We start from the raw sequence: 25,812 nt of genomic DNA, 5'->3' as shown, positions 1-25,812 counted from the left end.
TGGAAGCCATGGGGGCAAGGGGCGTGGTATAGAATCCAAAGCCATGTGGAATGAAGGACTTGGGGGTGGGGAAATGTGATGTTGAACCGGAAGCTGTGTCGAGGGAAACACTGAGGACAAGGGGCATGATGTAGAATCAGAAGGTGTGTCGAGGGCAGGGGAGGGGCATGGTGTAGAACCGTAGCTGTGGGGGGCAACCTGGGGGTGGGGCATAGTGTAGAACCCAAAACTTGGTGGAGGGAAAGACTGAAGACGAGGGATGTGGTGTAGAACTGGAAGCTGTATGGAAGGAAGACTTGGGGTGGGGCAGTGATGTAGTACCGGAAGCTGTGTGGAGGGAAGTCCTGGGGTGAGGGACGTGGTGCAGAACTAGAAGCATGTGGAAGGAGGGGGCGCGGGCATGGTGTAGAACCTGAAACCATGTTAAAGGAAGACCTGGGAGCGAAGGGTGTGGTGTAGAACCTGAAGCCATGTCGAGGGTAGGACTGGGGACGAGGGGCGTGGTGTAAAACCGGAAAATGTGTCAAGGGTAGGGTGAGGGACCTGCTGCAGAACCAGAAGCTGGAAGCTGTGTCTAGGGAAGATCTGGGGGTGGGGCGTGGTGTAGAACCGGAAGCTGTGTCGAGGGAAGACGTTGGGATGCGGAAAATGCGTTGAGGGTCGTGGTGTAGGACTGGAAGCTGTGTGAAGGGAAAGACTGGGCAAAGGTCGTGGTGTATAACTTGGTGCCTGAACCCTGCTTGGCACTAGAAAGTTGAAATGGATGCCGAGGCGGCATAAGGTTATAAGAATTCACCACATAGTGATGTCAGCCTTCTTTCCTTTGCCGCTCTTTCTCTGTTTGCCGTTTCCCTCTTTTGATAGTCCATGTTTGTAAAATGTCCCGGGGGACACTTTGCTGTCTGTGCATGATCTAAACAATGGATACGCAGTGGCCAGTCACAGACCGCCTTGGAAGGAATGGCATGATTAGTCACCTGTCATGATGTGCAACTCATTTACCTAGTGCTCTGTGGACTAAAGCGCCAGCAGCAAAGTTTGCTTATATGTGATATGACAGTTAATATATGATAGCTTAAGTTTGAACTGCATTGTTGGGGACTGGTGCAATTTAACTAAATTGTGGTAATTGAAATTAATACATTTTGGAACCACACACAGAGAATTGACTGTATGAAATCTCTAAAGAAGGTAGTGAGTCCATTGCCACTATAATGAATACTGATTCAAAACACATAGAATATCCAAACTCTTTTCTCTGTAAGGATTATTTTATTAGGCCAACTGGAGAACAATTTGGATAAAATAAATGTAAAAGATCTTATTTGAAATTCAGACCAAAATAAAAACTAGTGTATTAAGAGGTGAGACATTTAAAATAAGTCACTGAATAAATAGAAGAAAATGTAGTAAAATTAAGTTGTATTAAGCCTGTGAAGGGGCCAGGATTTTCAAAATTTTGCTCATTTTGTTTATCAGAAGTTTTAAGTATGTGTATTTGTGTGTGTGTGTTATACACAGGACAAGAAAAACAACGCCAATACCTACATATGAAAGAGCTGTTTCTAAGACTGTTGTTAGTATAGGATACTAAATGAAAAAAAATTTAATTTTATAGGCCTCAATAATAACCAGTATTTAGTTATTTAATAATATCTATATTATTATGCATTATTATATAATAATTCACTATAATTTGTGAAAGGCTAAATATAAAGTAACATTTAAATAAACAATATTTGAAGTAATTATATAACAATTTGTCTAAACAACATTTGTCATTTAATAACAATAGCTACATGCTTGTTTTCTGATTGCTGAAAACGCTTTTTCTTGCTACTGTGTTTTTTTCCTGAATTATTTCTGTGGTTCTTTTTTCCATGTATAGACTGATAATTATCCACTGGATTCGTGTGCACTCTTTTTATATTAACAGTATAAACTTGGGGAGAGGGCTCCCACTTTCTGTAATTATTTTTCCAAGTTTGATTTCATTGTCTAGCATATGTGGTATACTTCTTATTAAATCTTGTTATGTTTTTCAGGGGGGAAAGAAAACCAAAAATTGATTTATTTAGAACTTGTATTGCTGCTATTCCAAGGCTGATTCCTGATGGCATGAGCAGAACTGACCTCATTGAATTGTTAGCAAGGTAAATAGGATTGTTGTTTGTGATGTGAATTTGTATGTCCTCTAACCCTTTAAATTCTAACACACCCCGCTGTTATCACTCAAAAGGAAGACAAATAGACATTTTACTCCTTTATTTGATTTACTCTCTCAACTCACATTTTGCTTTTGTTTTTTGTTAAACCCATTCTCCCCACTCTTCACTGTTCCCTTGTGAATTCTCCACAGATGCCATCTTCAATTCCATTTGTCCATCTAGACAGACTTCCTGGGAGTTAGGGACCACATCCTCCCCTAACAGACAGGCATTCTCAGTGATGATAACACCTAATTCAAAAATTCCGTGTTGCATTCACTCCTGCTGACGTGTCTTTGGCACCTTGTATGGTAGCCGGGTCTCATCTGCACCTTTTTGTCAGGCTGGCAGAACTGTAGCCTTCATGTTATTCTCTCTCTTCTCTTAGACCTGGCAGAGCTCTGTAAAGTGAATAAATAGCATGGCATCTAAACTTAAACATTAGCTCCTAATTCCAGGTATAGGTGATGACCTGTTGGAAAACTGCTTTGTTGATACAGTTAAGAATTCTCTAGATAAGAGACCAGCAAATTTTTCTATAAAGGACCAAATAGTAAATCTTTTCGAGTTTTGCAGGTCATATAGTCTTTGCCACAAATACCCATCTCCAGGACTGATTAAAAGCATACATATACAGAAAAAAATAAGACTTACTGTTCGATAGATCAGTAAGGTGACTACTTATAGTCTACAGTAATCTGTTGTATATTTCAAAATAGCTAGAAAAAATAATGTGAAGGTTTGAAGCATAAAAAAAAGACAAATGTTTAAGATGATGCATATCCCAGTTACACTGACTTGACTTTACAAATTATATGAATAAATTAAATTATTGTTTACCCCCAAAATATCTACATCTATTTATCATAACAGACAAGGTCTCATCCCTGCTATTGTAGTAAAAAAGCATCTGGGGCAGTAGGTGGGGGAGCATGTGACATCAGTCCCACGGGCATCTGGGGGAAGAGGCCCTTGAGCCACAACTTTCCATCTCCTGTCCTAGGTGAAAAACCAGCTATAATGACTATAACAGAGAAGAGATATAGTAAGTCCCCTATATGCGAACCTTCAGGTTATGAATTTTAATGGTGCACTCCTGTATTTTTGTATTTATTGTTTCTCTCCACCAGGTGTCAGGATAGACTGTTAAATACATACAATACTACATAGCTGATGTGTTAGTTGGGTTCCTAGGCTAGTTTTGTTGAACTTAAAACAAATGGGACTTACAAATGTACTCTCAGAACAGGACTTGTTCATCTCTTGGGGACTTTCTGTGCTTGACTTTATTGAGATATTTACTTGTTTCTGGATATTCATCCTAAGGCTGAAGTTAAATTCACAATAAACAAAAAAATTAATAGATAACTTCAGCAACCATTTATTTCTCCCCAGTTCTTGAAAACATCTTCACAAACCTGACAGTACCTTATCCTCACCTGTTGTCTGTTGTGGTCAGAAATGGAGAAGGGTACCTGTACCCTGTGAGGATTATGGGAGAGAGGGGTTATTTTGCACTATTAGATGAATTTATCCTCATCTCACACTTCTCTTAATTTTTGCTATGAATTAGATTGCAGAGTTGCAAAGTTCATGTCAACATTAGAAATCAGAAACCTTAACGATTCATAACACTGCTCCTTGGGAGAGCAGTGAACAACTCTCATTCAGTCTTCTCTTCATCCTCCTACATCTGCCAAACTTGCTTACGTCTTGCTGGATAGTGCAAGGGCACACTTCCCCTATTCTCCTCCAAAATGACACTATAGCTGAGGGAGCAGGGACAGAGGAGCCCAGCAAAGGGACAAACATCTAAACAGCAAGTGACATTTCTGTGTACTTTGCTTGTCTTCTCTAGAGATTCTTTTACTAATTAATTTACTTCATTGGAAAGAAAATTCCCAAGGTCTCTTCTGTCCCGTCCTCTTCTGTCATTTGGAATTGTGCCATCTAAATGTTGTTTTCTTTAACGTAAAGGAGGCAAACAGAACACAGATACACTGTGACTCTCTAGACCTGGATGCTGGCCCTAAGGAAAGTTAATCGATTCCCCTGTCTTTAATTAGCCAGACCACACCATGGTTCTTCTCTGCACAGTGAGTAGTTAACTCATGCTTATGTACCCTGACTCACTGATAGGTGCTAAAACAACCTTTCACATCAGTATCATGGAGGACTGTCCCCTTCCTCTCCCACAGCACATCCCTGGGTGCCGCTGTCAGCAATAGAGATCTGAAATTCGACACTGCTTTTTTCTGATGTGCTGCTGTGACTATGATAACTCTATAGCTTGGTCCTCAGTCTGTCTAGCTGTAATACATTTTCTCTTTAGTCTTGTGGTTGAGGGGTAACTTAGTGGAGACCAGAGCTGAGTTTAGCAGGGTGAAGATACCACCTTCAAAACCGCACAGCTTTTGTTTACTGTTATGGTGGATAACACCAGCCTCCAGCTCCCAAGCATGTGATTGTGGTATATTTTTAATATTACCTGCTTATCTTACTCATTCAGACTATTTCAAACTGCATTTGTTTTTATAGTCAGTTATTAAAATTATCATCTTCAGCCCCAGACCAGAAACCTATTCGTGTAGTATTACATGTGCTGGCTTCACTTCTTCAGCCATTTTTATGGTTTTCTTATTTATCATTCTCTTTTTTTATGTTCTGGTAAAATGCTTTAACTAAAATTATGTTCAAAGGCACATGTTGTCATGATGCCTTTAAAGGGTAAATTTATAAATCTTCTTTCATAATTGATTTAGACTTAAACTCTCTAGTATATTATGTGTTGAGCCATCACATTTTTTTTGTTTTTCTTCTTGGCATAGACCACTCCTAAACTTACTCTCATTCCCACTTTCTCTTAAATGGATTACATCTTGATTTGTTATGTTTCCTTCACTGTAACCTATAGCATATGGTTACCATGCTGTAACCAAGTCCCTTCCAATAAGAGAGTAAAGGAGTAAATGAGCGTAAGATAGTGCTAATTAGTTAATAATTAATTAATGATTAGTGCTAAGATTTTTATTGATTACAGGATAACATCATGTATTTTAAGGATTCAAGAAATTTTAAGTGGAATTCTGATACGTCACCTGTACTTTTTCTAAAATGCAATAAGATCAAACTAATTATTTTGAGTGATAGTAAAAGAACCAACTACTATTAGTAGATTCAGACTTGAATGTAAGCCGATGACTATTAGACTGGCAGAAGGGTGGACACAGCACCAAAAAGTGAACCTTGGGTTTTGTCTATACATATACATATGCCTCTTACAAAACAGGAGATGTTTCCAGCTACTTCCAAATCAAGAGGTTTTTGTTTGTTTGTTTGTTTGGAGTCAGAATCTCACTCTGTTGTCGAGGCTAGAGTACAGTGACATGCTTCTGGCTTGCTGAAGCCTTGATCAACTGGACTCCCATGATCCTTTGGCCTCAGCCTTCTGTGTACTTGGGACCACAGGCATACACCACCATACCTGGCTGCTTTTTTGACTATCTGTAGAGATGAGGTGTCACTGAGTTGCCTAGGCTGATCTTGAACTCCTGGGCTCAAGCAGTCCTCCTGCCTCAGCCTCTGAAAGTACTGGGATGACAGGTGTGAGCTCCCGCACCCAGCCTGGTGTATTTTTTGAGTTCTTAGTTTTATGTTTTAGGTGATAAATCTACTGACGCAAGTTGATTCTTGGCAGACTCACGATTCACATGGATGAAGAACTGCGTGCCCTGGCCTTCAATACTCTGCAGGCGCTAATGCTTGATTTTCCGGACTGGCGGGAGGACGTCCTCTCAGGATTTGTTTATTTCATTGTTCGTGATGTGACTGATGTCCATCCCACGCTCCTTGATAATGCTGTCAAGATGTTGGTCCAGTTGATAAATCAGTGGAAACAAGCAGCTCAGATGCATAACAAAAACCAGGACTCGCAGGTACTAGATTCTTCTGTATCACCCATCTGTGTGTGGTCGGTGGGAAGCCACCATTAGCATCGACTAATATATCTCCCATGCGAAGTTGTGTGAGTTCTATTCACTTTTAATGTGTTCACGATCACCTAAATAGAACGTTCCCATAGTTCCTATATTAAATCTGTAGCATTTGTGTGTCTGACCTTTCTAACCTTCTTCCTTTGGTAACAGCTTGTGTCTAATGAGTATAGAAAGTAGAGATGATTCTAGTTCACATATAGGTTGTTTCCAGTATATTTAAGGTTGATGTCATAACGTTTTTGGAAATTTCTTTTTGGGTTATTTGCTTACTTTGTCCTTGGCACCAGTTCCTGTTTCACAGATTCAGTATCTGTGCTACTGAACTATAAATGGTGCTCAAGTTGTAGATTTATGATCATGGGAAAATCAAAGAACTATGGAATTTTAGAGCTAGACCGTCTAAGCCAACCCAGCTTCTCAGCCTTTAATGAGCATGCCTGTGGACAGGGGCCCAAGAAAGCCTCCTGCCAACTCCCAGGTGGTGTGAAGCTGCGAGCCCACACTTGGAGCATGAAAGATACAGTCTAGTCCTCTCACAGAAACTTTAGGTGAAGAGCAACAGTCACTTCCAAGGTTGCAAAGAAGACAGAATGATAGAAGACAGGGACAAAATCTGTACTCAGACTGCCAGGGGAACACATCTTCCACTGTGCACACCACTGTGCTTTGTAAGTTAGTTGCTTTTTTAGGCCACTTGAGCTGAGGTAGACCTGGAGCCATACTATGTGATTTGCTTTACTCTTTCTTGTTTTTCTGGAATGTGTATACATACATATTTTTTACACTGACCTTCTGTTTACTTTTCAAGCATGATGTAGCTAATGGCATGTCTCACCCCCCTCCTCTGGAGAGGAGCCCGTATTCTAGCGTGTTCCATGTGGTCGAGGGCTTTGCGCTTGTCATTCTCTGTAGCAGTCGACCTGCCACCAGGAGATTAGCCGTCAGTGTCCTTAGAGAAATACGGGCTCTGTTTGTACTTTTGGAGATACCTAAGGTAAGGTTTTGGTGTTTCACTTGGATATCTGATGGAAGAACTTGAACACTGCCCCTCTGTTTCTCCTCCTCCCATTTCTGCTCCCACCATGTAGGTAGAACTTACTTAATAACAAAGTCTTTGGGATAGGGTCTGAACTAACCCAACCTCCTCAATCTCATTTGTAACAAGCAGTGCTAAAGCAAATTGCCAGTGTTGATGTGGGTTTGACTGTTTTTCTTGAAGCTTCCTAATTTTTTTAGGCTCTCGATGTCTTTTTTGTAGGGTGATGATGAGTTGGCCATAGATGTGATGGACAGACTGAGCCCGTCCATTCTTGAGAGCTTCATACATCTCACTGGGGCTGATCAGGTAACTGTGATGATTTCTTGTTCCTTGGTCTTATTCTGGAACTTGTGACATCTACATACATGAAGTTTCTTAACAAATGAAATGCATTGGAAAGTATTTTTGAAAACTATAAAATGCTTTAAATGTAAAAAATATGTTAAAAGTGCCACTTGTTCAAACTGTGTGGTTAGTAGTCTTCACCATAGAAATAAAAATAATTTTATCTTTGTAAAATCCTAATCCTTCCCATCTAAGAAGTTTCCCTTAAATTTATTAATGTATCTTGGACTCTTATTTGCTATTTATTATGGCATATAATATTCTTGATATAAAGATACTGGTTAAAATGCTATGGAAAAAAGTGTTGCTGAAATTTGAAGCAAAAATTTATACTCTGCTTCTCCAGTGAGTAGTTTTCGTTTGCTTTGTCACATGAGTTTACATGCAGTAGATTAAGTTTACTCCCATGCAAGTACGAACCAGCTTGACCCTGCTTAGCTTCTGTGATAGATGAGACCAGGCAAGTTCAGGGAGATATGGCTGTATACTGTATACTAAGTATATAGTGTTCTATGCTAGAGTCATGTCCGTTGACTCATTAAGATGGAAAGAAACACTTTCAGTAAACACATTACTTAAGAAAGCTTAGGTAAACTTTATTATTTGGGTTTGGGAAAAAAAAGATCCAGTATTGATTCTGAGATTGGTATAAAAATAGCTATCAAACTTTACTACTTAAAATTTTTCCCCCTATCTTGGAATACATGGACAAGAGGATATGTGCTTTTTGCATGAACTAGACTCTTATAACTCATCAAAGGAACAATGATAAAATTGCAATCAAAGGAACTAATGATAAAATTTTATAAGCCTAAAAAATAATTAAAATCTGCACAATTCTCTTCCCATGGTGCTAAACTGTTTAATCTTAGTTTTAATTTTTTTTTAATCAACACATTGTATATATTATGGAGTACAGTGTACAGACTAACCCTATAATTGATCAAATTGGACACCCAAAATATATATAATTTCAATGTTTCATTACATATATCTATGTTGTATAATGATTCAATCAAGGGAGTCAGTATATTCATTACCTCATGCATCTATCATTTCCTTATGGTGAGAACCTTTAAATATCTCTTCTAGTTTAAATTTTTTTCTTTGTTAAAAAAATGTACAATTTAAAGAGTTTTATTTTATGTAGTAACTATGTATTATACTAACAAAGAGCACAATGGATGACTTGCTTCTGGTGTCTAAAGCAGACCCTAGTGAATATAACTTGCTGTGAAGGTGGTCTAACTTTTTAGTTTAAGAGCTCAAGCATTATTTATTTATTTATTTTGAGTTGGAGTCTCACTCTGTCACCCAGACTGGAGTGCAGTGGCCGCTCCTGGCCACCGCAGCCTCGACCTGCTGGGCTCCGGCGATCCTTCCGCCTCAGCCTTCCAAGTAGCTGGAACTACAGGCACGTGCTACCACGCCCGGCTCATTTTGATTTATTGTAGAGATGAGGTCTCGCCAAGTTGCCCAGGCAAGTCTCCAACCCACGGGCTCAGGCAATCCACTCATCTCAGCCTCCCAAAGACGCGGGATTACGGGCTGAGCCACCGAACCCGGCTGAGCTCAAGCATTATTGAAGCCTATACACCTGGAGAGGGACCAGTCACTTCCACTCATGCATAGGTAGGATAGGTCAGCGTGAGGTTCATGGTTCACCTTTTCATTCTAGTGGCTTCAATATACCATGAAAGTTGGGTGTTCACATAGGAATTACTTAAGTGGTGGCTTTTAACTTTGGTCTGTAGATCCATTTGAGAATAATGAGAGTTAAGGAATTCCTCTCCAAAAAAAGTGTATGCACATGCACAAAGAACCTTCTGTGCAATTTCAGAAATTCACTAGTTTCCTTTTTTTTTTTTTTGAGTTGGTGTCTCACTCTGTTGTCCAAGCTGGAGTGCAGTGGCATGCTCACGGTCACGTCAGCATCGACCTGCTGGGCTCTGGCGATCCTTCTGCCTCAGCCTTCCAAGTAGCCAGAACTACAGGCACATGCTACTGCACCTGGCTATTTTTTTATTTTTATTGTAGAGATGAGGTCTCGCCAATTCACTACGTCCTTAACCCCCCTTGAACCTCCTATTCCCTCTTTTCTGGAGACTCCTGGTCAGTCAGCTACTTTCTGTTTAAAGCAACTTGGATGGCAGAGCTTTCAAAGTTGCTGAAATGAGCAGTGATCCATTTCTTCCCGCATAGACCGCTCTGCTCTACTGCCCCAGCTCGGTAGATCTGCAGACACTGGCAGAGTGGAACTCTTCTCCCATCAGCCACCAGTTTGACGTGATTAGTCCATCACACATATGGATATTCGCACATGTGACCCAAGGCCAAGACCCATGGATCATAAGTCTCTCCAGTTTTCTAAAGCAAGAAAACCTCCCTAAGCACTGCGCAACCACCGTGAGCTACGCTTGGATGTTTGCATACACAAGGCTTCAGTCGTTGTCCCCGCAGGTTGATATAAAGTAAGTTATTTTTCTAGGAAATTAAAAAATATGTAGACTACCCACACTCATAATGTATGTCTGAAAAATGCAAAAGTGCTGTAAACTGGAGGTCCTATAAATAATATGCTACATGGTGTTGCTGTTTGCAGGAGGGAGAGGAAAGTGGTCAGGGTGTCATCTTGTCACCCTTTCATCTATTTCATGTAGCTCAGTGTCAATCAAACTTTGTTAGTTTCCTTAATGACATTGTGCTTGGTGCACAGTAAGTGTCCAGGGAATCTATTGAATGAAAGAATCAGGAGAGGCTCTGAAGATGAGTATTTATGTGGCTATAGGTAAGATTATAGATAAAGGGTAAGAAGCAGAGAGAAAAAAGCTCCATGGCCTTTTCCTCATGATACCAGGGAGGACATCTGATTGAGAGTGGTGACAGTGCATTGATTTGTGGATTTGGGGATATTGGCAAAGATTTGGAGTAACTGATAATGAGGTGGAAAGTTGACTTTACTAATTTTTATTTTTTTGAGTTGGGTTCTCACTCTGTAGCCCAGGCTGGAGTGCATTGGAATGATCATGACTTACCGCATCCTCGACCTCCTGGGCTCAGGTGATCCTCCCACATCACCCTCCCAAGTAGCTAGGACTATAGGCACACACCACCACACTCAGCTAATTTTTTGGATGTTTTGTAGAGCTGAGGTCTTGCTATGTTGCTCAGGCTGGTCTTGAACACCTGGCCTTAAGTGATCCTCCTACCTCAGTCTCCCAAAGTGCTGAGAGTACAGGCATGAGCCATTGCGCCCGGCCTTAGAAGATAATTTTCAGCCTGAGTTTGGTTTCCCAGTTTACCTGTAGTATGCTGTTGATCTTTCTGAGTAAAATGCATCCTCTCGTCTTCTGACTTGCCTGGGAAACCCAGCACCGAGATCGAACCTGCACTTAGACTCATGAAAGACTCTCTCAACCCAACTCCACTCTATACACTTTTTCTTACTTTCTGTCAATGCCATCAATGTGGAAACCAAAATGCACTTCTCAAAGTTCACCACATGTGGGTTACAGTTGCCATTCTGTGAGTTGTGTTTGCACAAGCCCAGAGTACCTTTGATATTATCTATCTCCTGCATGTCCATATCTGATACAAATTCTACCTCTTTTTAAAGACCTCCTTTACTTTTTACCCAGTGTACTCACTTCTTTTGGATTTAAATGTGTGGGTATGTGTGATATGGTATTTCTGTGTATATATACTAACCATATGTATACGTAGATTATCAAGTTTTATATATTGGATGTTTCTTTAATGAAAGTGACACTTGGCACCTTGCCTAACATTTACAACCTTATCTTAAATAGTTGTCCCTAATTACCATATTTTATATTCTTGTCCCTCCCCTGCCAGCATTTCCTCTCTCTCCTTTCTGCTGTTTTTCTTCATGAAACTTAGCACCATCTGACCTTGTTTTATTTGTTTCTTTATTGTCTACTCCCCTGGCCCACATGAGGACAGCGATTTCTGTCAATTTTTTGTTTTGGTTTTGGCTACTGTGTTCCACTGTCGCAATATTTTCTTACATACTGTGACACTGTTCTGAGGTGCTGTTGCTGAATTACTGACGTGGTGTATATGCATAATTTATCTTAACATGGTACAAAACCTGTTGAAGGCAAGGATTATATATTAGGATTTTTTCTTTTTCTTGTTTCACTTTCATTCATTAATCCTAACAGAATTTTGGTATCTGGAAAGATTATGGTATTGTTTCAAAATATTGTATTGGTATAATCTTTAGAGACAAGACTTTGTCAGAAGCCTTGAAAGTGTAGATTTTTTTGACTGTGTGATTTCATTTTCAAGGATTTCCTAAGAACATAATTAAGTATGTATAACTCAACTGTATAGTAGTCTTGTGTACAGTAGGGAAAAATTGCTGTTAGCTAAAATGTCAAACAAGGAAAGCTTGAGTGTATAAAATATAATAATCCATATAATAGTGTAGCATACAGTCATCAAAAGAATGTCGTGAAAGTATGTTCATTTACATGGAGGGATATTAACAGTCTGTGGAAAATCTAAAATTTAGTGAGTACAAAGCAAATGCTACTCAGTTTTTATGAATTAAAAGCAACATGTTCATGCATTTTGTAGTACATGACAATGAACTGAAGATATATAGAATGTACAGTGCTTATTTTGGTGTGAAATTAAAGGTGATTTTCATTTATTTTCTTTCTATATGGAACATGCATAATAAATTATAAAATATGGCTCAATAAAATGCTGACTTTTATCAAAGGAAAAATAGATTATGTTAAGATACACCTGTAGTAGCCGGGCTCAGTGGCTCAGCCTGTAATCCCACACCTTTGGGAGGCTGAGGTGAGTGAATTGCCTGAGCCCGCGGGTTTGAGACCCGCCCGGGCAACGTGGCAAGACCGCATCTCTACAATAAATCAAAAAATTAGCCGGGCGTGGTAGCGCGTGCCTGTAGTTCCAGCTACTTGGAAGGCTGAGGCGGAAGGATCGCTGGAGCCCAGCAAGTCGAGGCTGCAGTGGCCGGGAGCAACCACTGCACTCCAGTCTGGGTGACGAAGTGAGACTCCAACTCAAAAAAAAAAACAACAACGCACCTGTAGTACATTTTAGTTTTCATTTATATCATTCCACAGAGACTTAGTACAAGTAATGTAATAAAAACTTTATGATAATCATCTCCTTACATTGATAGAAACTTGGCATTAGTTAAAAAAAAACCCACCCGTTTGAAGCAAGCCATGCGGTTCCCCTCTGCCTATCTCCCTCAGTAGCCCCATCAATGCTAAGAAGGTGAGCACCGCCACCAGCAGTGACTCCTATGTAGGCCTGTGGAGGAACTACCTGATCCTGTGCTGCAGCGCGGCCGCCTCAGCATCCTCACCCACGTCTGCAGGCTCCGTGCGGTGCTCCCCTCCCGAGACACTGGCATCCACCCCTGACAGCGGCTACAGCAGCGATTCCAAGGCAAGTCTGGAGAGCTACCACAGAGTCGGAATGGCCCCGTAAAAAACATGCATGAAAATGTCCTTTCGTGGACAGTAACTTGGTTGAAAATTGTATCACTCACATGCACTAAAAGTGAAAATACTTCAAAAAACATCGTCACTATTTCATGGATTCTTAGTTGGTATCAATAGTTTGTTTAGAGTTCTTCATTGGAAAGAATGGCCCACACTCATTAAATTTATCATCACAAATATCTTTAAAGAAATACTCATACCTGTTTTCCCTTACTCTGATTCCTGTAGTTCTCACACTTACCAAATCCCAAAGGAATCATTTAATAATGACATGCCTGTCTAGAATTTTCCTATGTTGTGTAGTGATAGAAAGGGTACTTGGTAAGAGAAGTGATGTTGTTTTTATGATATGCCATAGAACAATGTAGAGTAGCTCAGGGAAACTTCAAGAATTTAAGGCCAGAGTGTCTGACTTTAACACTGATGGCTGTTGTAGAAGTAATTTTGTTTTACTCATTTTCATAAACTGAAAGATATAGATTTTCTGAAGGAGAGAGTCAGCCTATCACCTATCATATGATGGGGGTTATCTGTAAGAAGTTAAGAGACCCTAGTTCTGTTAACTTGCACCAAGCTGTTGGCCAACTCATTTATTTATTCTTTTGGGTGATATATACCATGGGTGAATTTGAAGCACATCCATATTAAGGTTTTACCTGTCCATTCACCCTTGACCAAGACTGTTGAATCTCAAATTACTATGTTTGACACAGTGTCCCTGGGGGCGGCTGTAACTATACTCTTTTTCCCCAGATCGTTGGCATCCCATCCCCTTCCTCCCTGTTCAAGCACATAGTTCCAATGATGCGCTCTGAAAGCTTGGAGATCACAGAATCCCTCGTTCTTGGTCTTGGCAGGACCAACCCAGGAGCTTTCAGGTAACTCTCGTCTTTTATTTTCTCTGTGCCCTGAAATAAACACACTGCTTAGATCAGGGGCATGGGGGCAGCTTATTTCCTGGGATAATTGCATGCCAGTTTACTGGCCATGTAACGGGTAACATATTTCCAGTTAATTAGCCATGCTACATTTGACAAGGCATTTAACTTGTTTGAGCCTTTATTTCCTCATTTTGATTGAGCAAATTAAGATTTATCCTGTTTTCACAGACTTATTATTAAAAAAACCCAAATGTACCTACATAAATATGTTCTAAAATGATAAAATGCCACCTCAGTCTTTAACATTTTCCTATTGGTTTATTTACATGGTAATTCTGTTAATGTGTGATGTTGGTCAAGTGGGAGCGCTCCAGGTTTCCCCTTCTTACACAGGACAATTGTAATAGCTTTCAAAAAAGTCGACATACATGTTTGATATAATCCTTGAAATTTTGATGTTCATGAAGCATTCTTCATTTGGCTGAGGTTCTGCAGTGTTGCCTGCTGGACCCTGAAATTATTCTTCTTCCTCAGTGAATATGAACTGAAATTTGATGTTTTGTCTCCAAGATACCATGTACAAGAGAATACATTAATAAATTGTAACATATCTATAGGTATGGGATAGCACTCATTGTAAATGAAGGTTTGGAAGAGGATTTTATGATAGATAAATACACTGTTGTACTAATTGAAAAAAATAAGACATAAAAGTGATCTCAACTTCTTAAAAATAATCATTCTTATAATTAGAAACAGTTCTGAGGCAGACACTTTGTCAGCACTTTTCTAAAATGATAAGATCATGGATAGATTTTATTTTCTTCTTGTAACATTTATACCCCTTAACTCATTAATTTAATCTGTAGATTAATCCCATGGAGATAATCAGAAATGGAGACAATGATAAATGTATAAAGTTGTTCACTGAGAGGCAATATTTATAGTAATAGAAAATGTGGTAAAACTTGATTCAGTAATAAATGAAAATGGTTAAGAAAATTTTGGCATCCCACCCTATGCTAGAATGTTATGACTTAAGTTATGTATATAAAATTAACTCTACTAATGTTGAAAAAAAGGATACCATTTTACATAAAATAGGGTTTCAATTATGTAAAACATATGTGGGTAGTAAACAGAAAAAAATATCGATAGTACTTAACCTCAGAATAAGTGGCCTAAACCATTATTTCTGGTATCTTAATGTTTTATAATATAATTTATTTTATAATCAAAATAAAGCAATAAAAATTGAATTTAAAACAATAGGATTAGGGTTAACACTTATCAGTTTACATCACTATGTTAATATTTATATATTTGCTTGTGTCAGATTATATTTGTTTAGTTATTAGTAGATAGAAGGCCTATCATTTTTCTTCTAGGGAACTAATAGAGGAATTACATCCCATAATTAAAGAAGCACTAGAAAGAAGGCCAGAGGTAAGCTGTGTTCTCCTCTTTTCTATTAGTAAGCATTTATTTTTCTGCTATATTCTACATATTATGCCAAAAGTTGCACATTAAGAAGAGATTATCAGGAGCTCTTCTGTCCTCTCAATAAATCCTGCTTTCAAAAGCACACAAATCAACAAACAAAAATACAATAAACAAATCTAGGTAATGAGGGGGAAGAAAAGAAAAAATTATCTAGTACAATTTTGAACTTTTTTTAAAGATATAGACATCTACTCGCCAGAAAATAATTGTTTGCAAAAATGTGTGTTGTAAAAAACAGATGAAAAATTGCTGTCAATTCAGTGAAGGCAGGAAATAGGGTCTAAATTGGAGCTGCCCAGCTTCTTCTGTGAATGGCCAGCTAGGAAATCTTTTCAGCCTCACAGGCCTTACTCTTGTCTGCTGCAGCTACTCAACTCTGCTTTTGTCCTTGGAAAGCATTCATAGACCACATAAACAATTGGGTGTGGCTGCTTTCTGATAAAACTTTATTTATAGTAACACAGCAATGGGCCAGATTGGCATGTGGGCCATAGTGTCACAGATTTCCAGATAACGTCTAGAGATCCAGTTCTACAGATCTGTATCAGAGCAACTATTAGAAACCATGGGCCTAGTGGGACAGACAAGACATGAAACCATGATTGTAGCAATTTATTACACACAGAGATACAGTTACAGATGAGGAGTGTAAGAGTTACAGAGGAGCCAACTCTGGCTCTGCCAGCAGGAGGGAAGGACTTCTTAAGGGAGTGCTGGAGTTGGAGGGGACATCCTCAGTGGACAAGCAAGGGAAAGGCATTTTCGGCAGAAGAATAGCATTTGCAAACTTTACCCAGAATTTGGAGTGTGATCATATGATGGGGTCGCTTTTGGACTGGACAGCAAGGTGGGAACTGGCTCGTGAAGATTCTTGGCTTCAGCTTTGTCCACGAGACCAGGGGTTGTGGTGCTGGTGGCATCGACAATTACCTGGGGAGCTTGGTTACAGATTTGTGACTGTTGAATAGACTCCCTGGAGTAGGGCCTGGAAATCTACTTTTGTAATGAGATGAGGTAGATGTAGACACTGTCTGAGAATCACTACTGCTAATGTTAGGACTCCCCTGGGAAGCCTCAGCAGGAGGTGGGAGGGAGAGGCAGTCTGTGATCCTATCCCTTCCCCTAGAGCAGCGCTGGGGGGCGGCCACGGGATCCCCATTTGCCCTCCGTTTTTTGTTTCAGAATGGTCATTTTGGTTACGGATGACCATGCTGGATGACTTTTTAGAGGGAAGTGAGGTTGGAAACAGTGAAGTGGCAGTGATTCTACTTGTGAATGTCAAGGAGAAAGGTCAGCACAGTGATTAGATATGTGAGTGATGTCTCTTGAATGTGAGTTATTGTTTGAGAACTTTAGACTCACAATCTTTCTATGGAGGCAAAATGAAAACAGGACAATTAAAACTTTTCAGAAATCCTCAGAGGCTGTTAAGAAACCATCCCGTTCCAAATGAATTACTGGAAACTTTAGAAAGAGATCAAAGAAACAGTAAATTTAATAAGGTAGTCAGTATATAGAAGACAGAAAAGTCAGTTATGGACAAGAAAGTGAAAGAGTGATAAATACATTTTTAACTGCTCTGCTATATGAAAATGACATCATAAATGAAATAAAACTATACTAGAAAGTAATGTGAGTAATCTGTACAAGTATTTGACTTCCTGTTAGAAGCAGAATTAAGTTGAAGTGTGCCAGCTATTATTCCAGGCATTAATTCTTTGGCCCTAGTAATACAAACATATTTATTCATACCAAAATGAGCAGAGGCGTTTTTCTTTTGCTTTTTTTAACACTTAATTTTTGTGCCAAAATTAGCGTTAAGTGGAAAGCTTTGGCACGAGCAGCATCTGTGTGTTTCTTAAGTCCCCTTAGGACTTTTTTCCCTGTCTCTGTCACACTTTGGGAGCGTCTTATGGAATTTTTAATCATTCAATTGCAATAACTTACTAGTTGACTTCAGTTCTCAACAGTCAGATGAGCAAATCATCTCAAATTTCCCTCCCGCACAAAGGTATCACCATGTAAAATGTCATGTGATTTTGTTAGGCTCCTGAATTTGCAACTATTTTGAATTTGCACAGATCTCTTTGATATAGCTCAAGAGTCTACACTGCAAGAGTAAAATAACTCTGAGGAGCCTCTCTGAGATGGTCACACATTATTCTTTCCAAGTTACACCTGCAAGTCCCCTGAAGGATTTTTAATTACTACCTTTGTATCTTTGGACTAGAATATGAAACGGCGCAGGCGTCGAGACATTTTGCGAGTACAGCTGGTGCGGATATTTGAACTGCTGGCAGATGCTGGTGTCATTAGTCACAGGTAGGTATTGGATTCAGATTTTGGAAACTGTGGAATGATTAGAGAACATAATCCCTCTTCTCTTGTGAAATGTGTAGAACCAGAAAAGCACCTTTGCAACAAGAAAACCTTCATTGTTGCCTGTATGTATTGCTGTAAAAATTATTTACCAAATAAATATATAGCCAGTGAATTAATCAGTAGCCCCCCAACATGGAAAAATCTACTATCCAGAACTGGTTTGCTTTAGCCAAAAAATTGGTTAAAACGTTCCTATGATTTTGATATTTTTTGGAACCAAGTTATCTAGGCAAGTGGGCAGCAGCAGGCTTTTCTTGACAGATGTACCTGTTTCTTACCTCGTTTTAAAGATCTTTTTCTTCTGGGCTTGAAGAAATACTTGTATTCACAGGCTAAGGTTTACAGATTTATTCCAGTGAATTGGATCTCTGTCCTGGTAGGAAAATTATGAAATTCACAAACAATTCATAACTGTGTTTTCCACCATTCACAAATAAAACCTGGGGTTATTGCTAGAGAAAGGCACTTGGCACTCAGCCCAGCCCCTTGGGAAAACTTCCATCAGCTGTGTGCTGAGAAATAACTATTTCCTTGGGTGGGTGATGGTGTGACATAACCATTGAAAGAGAATAATGTTCCATCTGACTATATTCAGAAAAGGTAACTGGAAAGAGTTCTTAAGAGAAAACATGTTTATCATCCAGCAGTGTAGTGGCTGTGAGAGCTGCATACCTTGTCCTGGTCAGTCCTTGTGTTTCTTAGTGAACCCAACACCCTTCATATGCAGCACTGAATGCTTTTGGCAAGTGCTTTCAAAATAGAGTGTGTCAAAGAGAATATAAACCACTGATTTCCTTTCCTTTCCTAGTAGGTGAAAAGCCAATGAAAAGAAGAAAAAGAAACATCATTCTCTTTTCCATCCTTCACAAAAGTCAAACCGTCAAAGTTAGGAAAAGTAAAGTATAAAAATAACAGCCCAGCACACATCTGAACCTTCCCTTTTTGGTTGCTTTTAATGTTAGTGAATGAAAAAAGTCTCTGAATGGTGCTGTTTTGGGGAATGCACAATATTGGCCTAGCTCAAATTTGGTACAAAAACTATATTCACTGTTAAGTAATAGTGATTTTTTAACACAGTTGTATATTTTGTTTCAGGGTTTTTTTATAAAGGGAAGTTGATAGAAGGTTCTTGCTATTACATATTTTTTTGTTTCCTTCTGCATGTCAAGAAGTTTGACTCCCTTGTGGTGTTCACCTAGTGGATCCCATGCGCCTGATATGTAGTAGATCCCCAATGAGTATTTGTTAAATGAGTGGATATTTTTTCCTGGTACAGGCTGCAACCATTAATTGGTTTTCCACCCACTAATAGGTCATGACTCAGAGCTTTCAAAACACTCATTTCAGGAACAAAGGAAAACTTTGTCCTGACTCCTTTAGTCAATGCAAGTTTATCATCACAGCCTGGTATTTTTAATCTACTATAGCTCCATTGTAACTCCTTCCTCTTGTTTTCATGGATTTACAGTGTTAATTAAGGAGCTACTCAGAACTAGTAAATACATTTTTTTTTTTTACTTTTCAGGTAATACATATTAGAAGTACTTTTCAAATACATCAAGGAAAAACTGACCTAAATAAATGTAATGACTAATCTTTTATATAGCACTTACTGTTTATGAGACCTTTTCATACAGGAGGGTGCCAAGAAAAGTACACAGATTTTAAGAGATATTATGTATTACTTTCAAAGTTGATTAAGTTTCAGTTGCAATGTAGTATGAAGTTTGCTCAGCCGTGCTTCCACCATTTTCTTTGTCTTGCTTGTTGCATGGTGATGCTAGCATTCGATTAACACCATCTTTTGAGTGAATGTCATACTTAAAATGTTTATATATTTTTTTAGCCCCTCCATATAGTAACTCATATATATATATATATATATATATATATATATATATATATATATATATATATATATTTTTTTTTTTTTTTTTTTTTTTTGAGTCGGAGTCTCACTCCATTGCCCAGCCTGGAGTGCAGTGACATGTTCATGGCCACCCTGGCATCGACCTGCTGGGATCCGGCGATTCTTCCACCTCAGCCTTCCAAGTAGCTGGAACTACAGGCATGCACTACCATGCCCGGCTAATTTTTGATGTATAGTCGAGGTCTCGCCAAGTTGCCTAGGTTGGTCTTAAACCCACGGGCTCAGGCAGTCCTCTTGCCTCAGCTTCCCAAAGTGCTGGGATTATAGGCTGAGCCCCAATCCCAGCCTATATTCTTACTAAAACACTCTGAATTCAGTATTGAATACATGCTTAATGACTGGTGGAACAAGGCAGGAATCTAAGACTTCTGGCTCTAACAAGATGTCCTCCCGTTAGGCAGTAGTCTCCAGACACAGACCCCTTGCCTCAAAGAGAGTCTTCTAGAAGGAAAGTTGGAACTCATATTCTTATAGGAGTTCTCTTAAAGTTGTGAATCCCTGAGAATACCTATCCCAGAATCGTACTGAGAGTAAAGACCTAGTGGACATTTGACTATGCTAAAGGCATAGTATGAGTAGTCATGAACTCATGGCAACCGTGAGACTGGATAGAACCAGACTTTCCTCTTTTGGCCTTTCTTGGCTGACCCTCCACATCCCATATGCCTTCATATCTTCTTATTAAAAATCTGTCAGCTGGGCTCAGTAGCTCAGCCTGTAATCCCACACTTTGGGATCTCTACAATATATCAAAAAATTAGCCAGGCATGGTAGCGCGCGCCTGTAGTTCCAGCTACTTGGAAAGCTGAGGCAGAAGGATCGCCGGAGCCCAGCATGTCGAGGCTGCGGTGGCCGGGAGCGGCCACTGCACTTCAGTCTGGGTGACTGAGTGAGACTCCAACTCAAAAAAAAAAAATTCTGTCTGTTTTGACAGAGGGAGTAACATAAAGCTAACTCTGGAACTGAATAATGGAAGTTGCAGTAGCAGTTCCCTGATTAGGAAGCTCCATCTATTTTTATATTTAAGTTAGCCAAAGTCATGTTCATTTGATTTTTGTATATTAAGTTGCATACTCCCATGATCATGCAGAGTTGAATATGTGTTATTCTGATTTTGATTACTAGGAATTTGTTTTGATTTAAATTATAATTTAAAGTCACATTTTTCTTTATCATTTATTTCTTCAATATTTTCAGTGCAAGTGGTGGCCTTGATAATGAGACTCATTTCCTCAACAACACTTTATTGGAGTATGTAGATTTAACTAGACAACTCCTGGAAGCAGAAAATGAAAAAGACTCTGACACACTGAAGGATATACGGTGCCATTTCAGTGCCTTAGTGGCGAATATCATTCAGAATGTCCCAGGTATTGTTCTCAGTTTCTTAAAGCAGTTTTGAGTGTTAAGGGACCGTCTGATTTTTTTTATTCCCTTGAGGCTTTGTAATCTAAAAAGCAACTTGTGAACATTCTGGGAAAATACATCAGCATACCATGAATAGCTGGAATTTGTTTTACCTTTGAATTAGTGTCAGTGATTAGAAGTTAAAAAGCAGCCTTTCATAGACTTTCACCAGTACTTAAGATACAAACACAACATCTGAAGAAATCAATAGAATAAGCTCTTTGGACAAGTTTATTTTAGATGCAATGAGCAAAGATTGTAATGCTCCAAATGGTAATTGAGAATAAAATTAATAAGATATTTTTGAATAGATAGAAGAGTGAGTAGAGAAAGTGTAATGAGGATAGTGTTCCCGATTGATTCATTTAGCAGATGTGTTCCTGTCATTGAGCATGTGCTGTATGACAGACACTGGATGAGGCACTAGGAAGATTAACATACACAATTGTATCTTAAAAAGCTAAATTCTCTATGAGTATATGATATAAAAATGTGACTGTAGCCTTTGGTATAGAGTGTAAGCACAAATATTTCTTTTTCTCCCTGAAAAAAAAATGAAAGTTATTTCATTACTTTAAGTAATATATACAGACAGTTGACATTTAAATAGTGTGGATTATATCTTTTAACAAGGTCATGGTAGCACTTAATGAAGTATGTTAATTTCAAATGCAGGAGCCCTGTTTTAATCTTTGGGGCAAAAAAAGATGCAATTTAAGGGAAAATAACATTTTTTCTCTAAATTTTCTGATCTAATGTGCAATCATATCTTTCCACTAATGTAAAGATATGATTTAATGTATTGCTTTATTTATTTATTTTTTTGAGTTGGGGGTCTCAGTCTGTCACCCAGACTGGTGTGCAGCAGTGCAATTACAGCTCGCTGCAGCCTTGATGTCCTGAGTTCAGGTGATCCTTCTGCCTCAGCCTTCCAAGGAGCTGGGTCTGCAGGTGTGCACCACCACACACGGCTATTTTTTTTTTTTTTTTGATAAGAGATGAGATCTCGCTGTATTGCCCAGACTGGTCTTGAACTCTGGAGTTCATACAAGCTTCCTGCCTTGGTCCTCCCAAGTTGCTAGGATTATAGACATGAGCCACTATATCTTGTCCTGATTAGTCTATTACTAAACACTTCTCTACAATTTCCACATTGGTTTATTGTGATACTGTTGAGTTTATACAACAAGGATTGATGCAGAAAAATTGTCCAATACAATTTTTACAATGAAAAAGAAATCCCAAGCCGGGCTCGGTGGCTCAGCCTGTAATCCCACGCCTTTGGGAAGCTGAGGTGAGTGAATTGCCTGAGCCTGTGGGTTCGAGACCCGCCTGGGCAGCGAGACCTCATCTCTACAATAAATCAAAAAATCAGCCGCGCTTGGTAGCACATGCCTGTAATTCCGGCTACTCGGAAGGCTGAGGTGGAAGGATCGCCGGAGCCCAGGAGGCGAGGCTGCGGTGGCTGGAAGCGGCCACTGCACTCCAGTCTGGGCGACAGAGTGAGACTCCAACTCAAAAAATAATAATAAAAAGAAAAAGAAATCCTGGGAGATCATTTAAACCAGTGATTTTCAAATCCTGCTGCTACTCAGAGCCCTGGGGTTCTCTGGTGCTGTCAGCAGGAGCCAGCAGGAGGGGCTGAGACTCCAGGCCTTGTGCCTTGCTCATCAATCAGCTCATGTTTTGTCTGTTCTGAATATTGGAATTCTGTGTCAGGGTTCTTTTGTGAAGGCAGCTTTCCTGCTGAAGAAATACAGAGTTTAAAAACACCTAGTCCACAGCCTCACTTAGTAGTGAACCAAGATGCAGAGGTGTATTTGTGTACAGGTCTAGATCAGGCTTTCCAGGTGACCAGGGACAGAGGGTCACCTCTAGCCCTGAACTGCCCCCAGTGCCATCCTGCCCACCCTGGATATTCCACTCGTGGAGATGCTCTGTCTATCTCAGCGCCGTACCACAGGGTGACAGAGGCCACAGCTTTGTTCTGTGACTTGCACACATATAAATGACCGCTGCTCCTATGCAGGTTGGTGGTAGTTTAGAATGAAACCATTTGCTTTCCTTTTTATAGCATTATCTATTCAACAACAATTGCGTGACATATGTGTCAACGTACAAAGGAAATGGAAACAAACACTCCCCATCTCTTTTCTGATTTGCAGTACACCAGAGAAGAAGCATTTTCCCCCAGCAGAGCCTTCGCCACAGCCTGTTCATGCTGTTCAGCCACTGGGCAGGCCCCCTTAGCATCATGTTTACGCCCTTGGACAGATACAGTGATAGAAATATGCAAATCAATAGACACCAGTACTGTGCGTTAAAGGTATTTACCCAAAAGCCTGATTTCTTTTTCCTTACCTTATGAGCGGGATTAAATATTGTTTAAGTTTCTCAGTGGTTTTATAAAAAGAATAGGGATGTCTCCAGATTACCTGAGAATATTCAAATACATATTTGTCTGCCTTATTCAAACACTTATTGCATAAGTTTATTTCAGTATATAAAATACAATGTAAAAGAGTTTCAGTATCTACCAAAATTTGATTGCCATTTTCTTAAGGAATTGAAGATTGCCTCAAAGAAATATCTTTTTTTTTCCTGCCCAAGCCCAAGGGCTTTCTGTTGGTCTTTTATCTTCTCTTCTAGTACTGTTTACACTTCATGCCTAATTTGGTGTCATGGGTTCTACTTACTCATAATACATTTCTTAGTTTTAAAAATTACTAGTATACTTTTCTTTGTAAAGAAACAAAAAGGTATTGTGGCTAGATCGTTGAGCCACAGTTATGTCATTGAGCACCCACGCTTCACCTCCCAAGTGTTTGAAGTGTAATTCTGATATTATTGTTTGAAGGCTATGTCTGCTGTACTGTGTTGTGGCCCTGTTGCAGATAATGTCGGACTTTCCTCAGATGGCTATTTGTACAAATGGTTGGATAACATTTTGGACTCTCTGGACAAAAAGGTAATTATGACAATTTCCTTAGAAGTTCATAATAAATTATCATTTCATTATTTGGAGTTAATGTATAGCGCACTGAAAGTGAGTCTTTTAAAAAATAAGACAGGTGAGGATTATATGCAAAAAGCAAATTATGTAAAATTAAACAGGATACCATAATGTAAGAAAGTTCTTGTTCTCCATTTATCATAACACTACATGAAAGGGATTGGCAGTAGTAGGTCACTGCTCTGGGGTGGGGGGGAGGAGACACAGAATGCTAATAAGGGTACCTGATCCCAAACCAGGCAAAGTGAGGACCAGTGGGAGGCCCAAACTTCACCTGTGTGGTGACCACTTATGTGTCTAACCCTGAATTGTACACCACATCTTTAAGATAAAATTTAAAGAAAATCCCTGCTCAAAGACCCAGACCTAAGTGTGCATCAGAATCACCTGAAGATCTTGCTAAAACCCAGATTGTTGAGCACAATCCCGTCAGCTTCTGGTTCTGTAAGCTAGGATAGGCCCAACAATGTGCATTTGCAACAAACTCCCACGTGATGCTGAAGATGTAGGTCTGGGACTACAGTTTAAGAACTCCTGTTTTAAGCTGTGGCTCTTAACCTGGTGGCTCTCATGCTGGAATCATGTGGGAAACTTCTAACAAGTTCCAACTAAATCAAAATCTCTAGGGATGTGGTCCAGGCATAGTGTTTTTAATGACCCCCCTCAACTGAGTCCAACATGGGTTGAAAATTACTTGCTTAAGGTTTTCAAAGTGTTTCTAGAAGCCTAAACTCCTTAAGCAACCTGAAATAAAATGTCACGGTAAATACTTATCATTATTAAATCACTTGACGATTCTTCCCTAGTATCACCTAGGAGTAACAATTCTGGAGCAAAACAAAACAAACAAAAATTATGCAGATTGGTACTTTAACCTCTACTCTTTCAAAACTATGGATTGACACTGTCAGGGATTTACATTCTATTTTGACTAAGTTTAGACGAAGAAAACAACTTGATGTTAGAGTCAACTAAGAAGTTAGTGTCCTTTTTTCCTGCTCTGTTTCCTTCCTGTTGTCTAAAAGTGAGGCTGTGTCTCATAATAAAGAAATATGCAAGCTTTACCTTCATAAAAAAAGTTCATGTACTTATTTGTTACTCATTCATTTGATAGTTTCAACTTTCCTTTTATGTTATAGAGTCAATACAGTAGTATGTACATATCTCTCATAGGGTTCTAAGTCAATAAATAAAATATTAACATAGAATATTTAGCTCTCTGGCCTGGCGCAGTGGCTCATGCCAGTAATCCCAGCACTCTGGGAGGCCAAGGTGGAGGGATTGCTTGAATCTAGAAGTTTCAGACCAGCATAGGCAACATAGTGAGAGCCTGTCTCTGCCAAAAAATGAAAAAATAATCCAGGCATGGTGGCATGTACGTGTAGTCCCAGCTACATAGGATGATGAGGTGGGAGGCTCACCTGGGCCCAGAAGTTAGCTGCTGTGAGCTGTGATTGTGACACTGCACTCCAGCTTAGGTGATAAAATGAGACCCCAACTCAAAAAAAAAATTTTTTTTTTAAATATATTGGGCTCTGCAAAAGAACTCTGTTACTGGCTGTGTTTGATTTCATTTTTGGACTCTGGTGAGTCACTCTTC

General features: G+C 39.3%; 1 protein-coding gene across 2 annotated transcripts in view; it reads left to right on the top strand.

Moving 5' to 3' along the window:
- FRYL (FRY like transcription coactivator) overlaps positions 1–25,812 on the top strand; it is a 148,285-nt gene that overhangs the window by 47,428 nt on the left and 75,045 nt on the right. For both annotated transcript variants that reach the window (XM_021712823.1, XM_008058944.1), the window contains exons 16-27: positions 2,046–2,153; positions 5,905–6,142; positions 7,011–7,196; positions 7,461–7,547; positions 9,789–10,057; positions 12,845–13,040; positions 13,850–13,974; positions 15,366–15,423; positions 17,711–17,802; positions 20,990–21,162; positions 23,365–23,525; positions 24,057–24,167. In XM_021712823.1, the coding sequence (XP_021568498.1) occupies positions 2,046–2,153; positions 5,905–6,142; positions 7,011–7,196; positions 7,461–7,547; positions 9,789–10,057; positions 12,845–13,040; positions 13,850–13,974; positions 15,366–15,423; positions 17,711–17,802; positions 20,990–21,162; positions 23,365–23,525; positions 24,057–24,167 (1,804 nt within the window). The remainder of the gene's footprint in view (positions 1–2,045; positions 2,154–5,904; positions 6,143–7,010; positions 7,197–7,460; positions 7,548–9,788; positions 10,058–12,844; positions 13,041–13,849; positions 13,975–15,365; positions 15,424–17,710; positions 17,803–20,989; positions 21,163–23,364; positions 23,526–24,056; positions 24,168–25,812) is intronic.

Source organism: Carlito syrichta, unplaced genomic scaffold, assembly GCF_000164805.1.
Source record: "Carlito syrichta isolate Samal-C Ts95f unplaced genomic scaffold, Tarsius_syrichta-2.0.1 Scaffold303660, whole genome shotgun sequence".
NCBI lineage: Eukaryota > Metazoa > Chordata > Mammalia > Primates > Tarsiidae > Carlito > Carlito syrichta.
The sequence above is the reverse complement of the archived record's forward strand: the minus strand, read 5'-3'. Positions and strand labels throughout refer to the sequence as shown.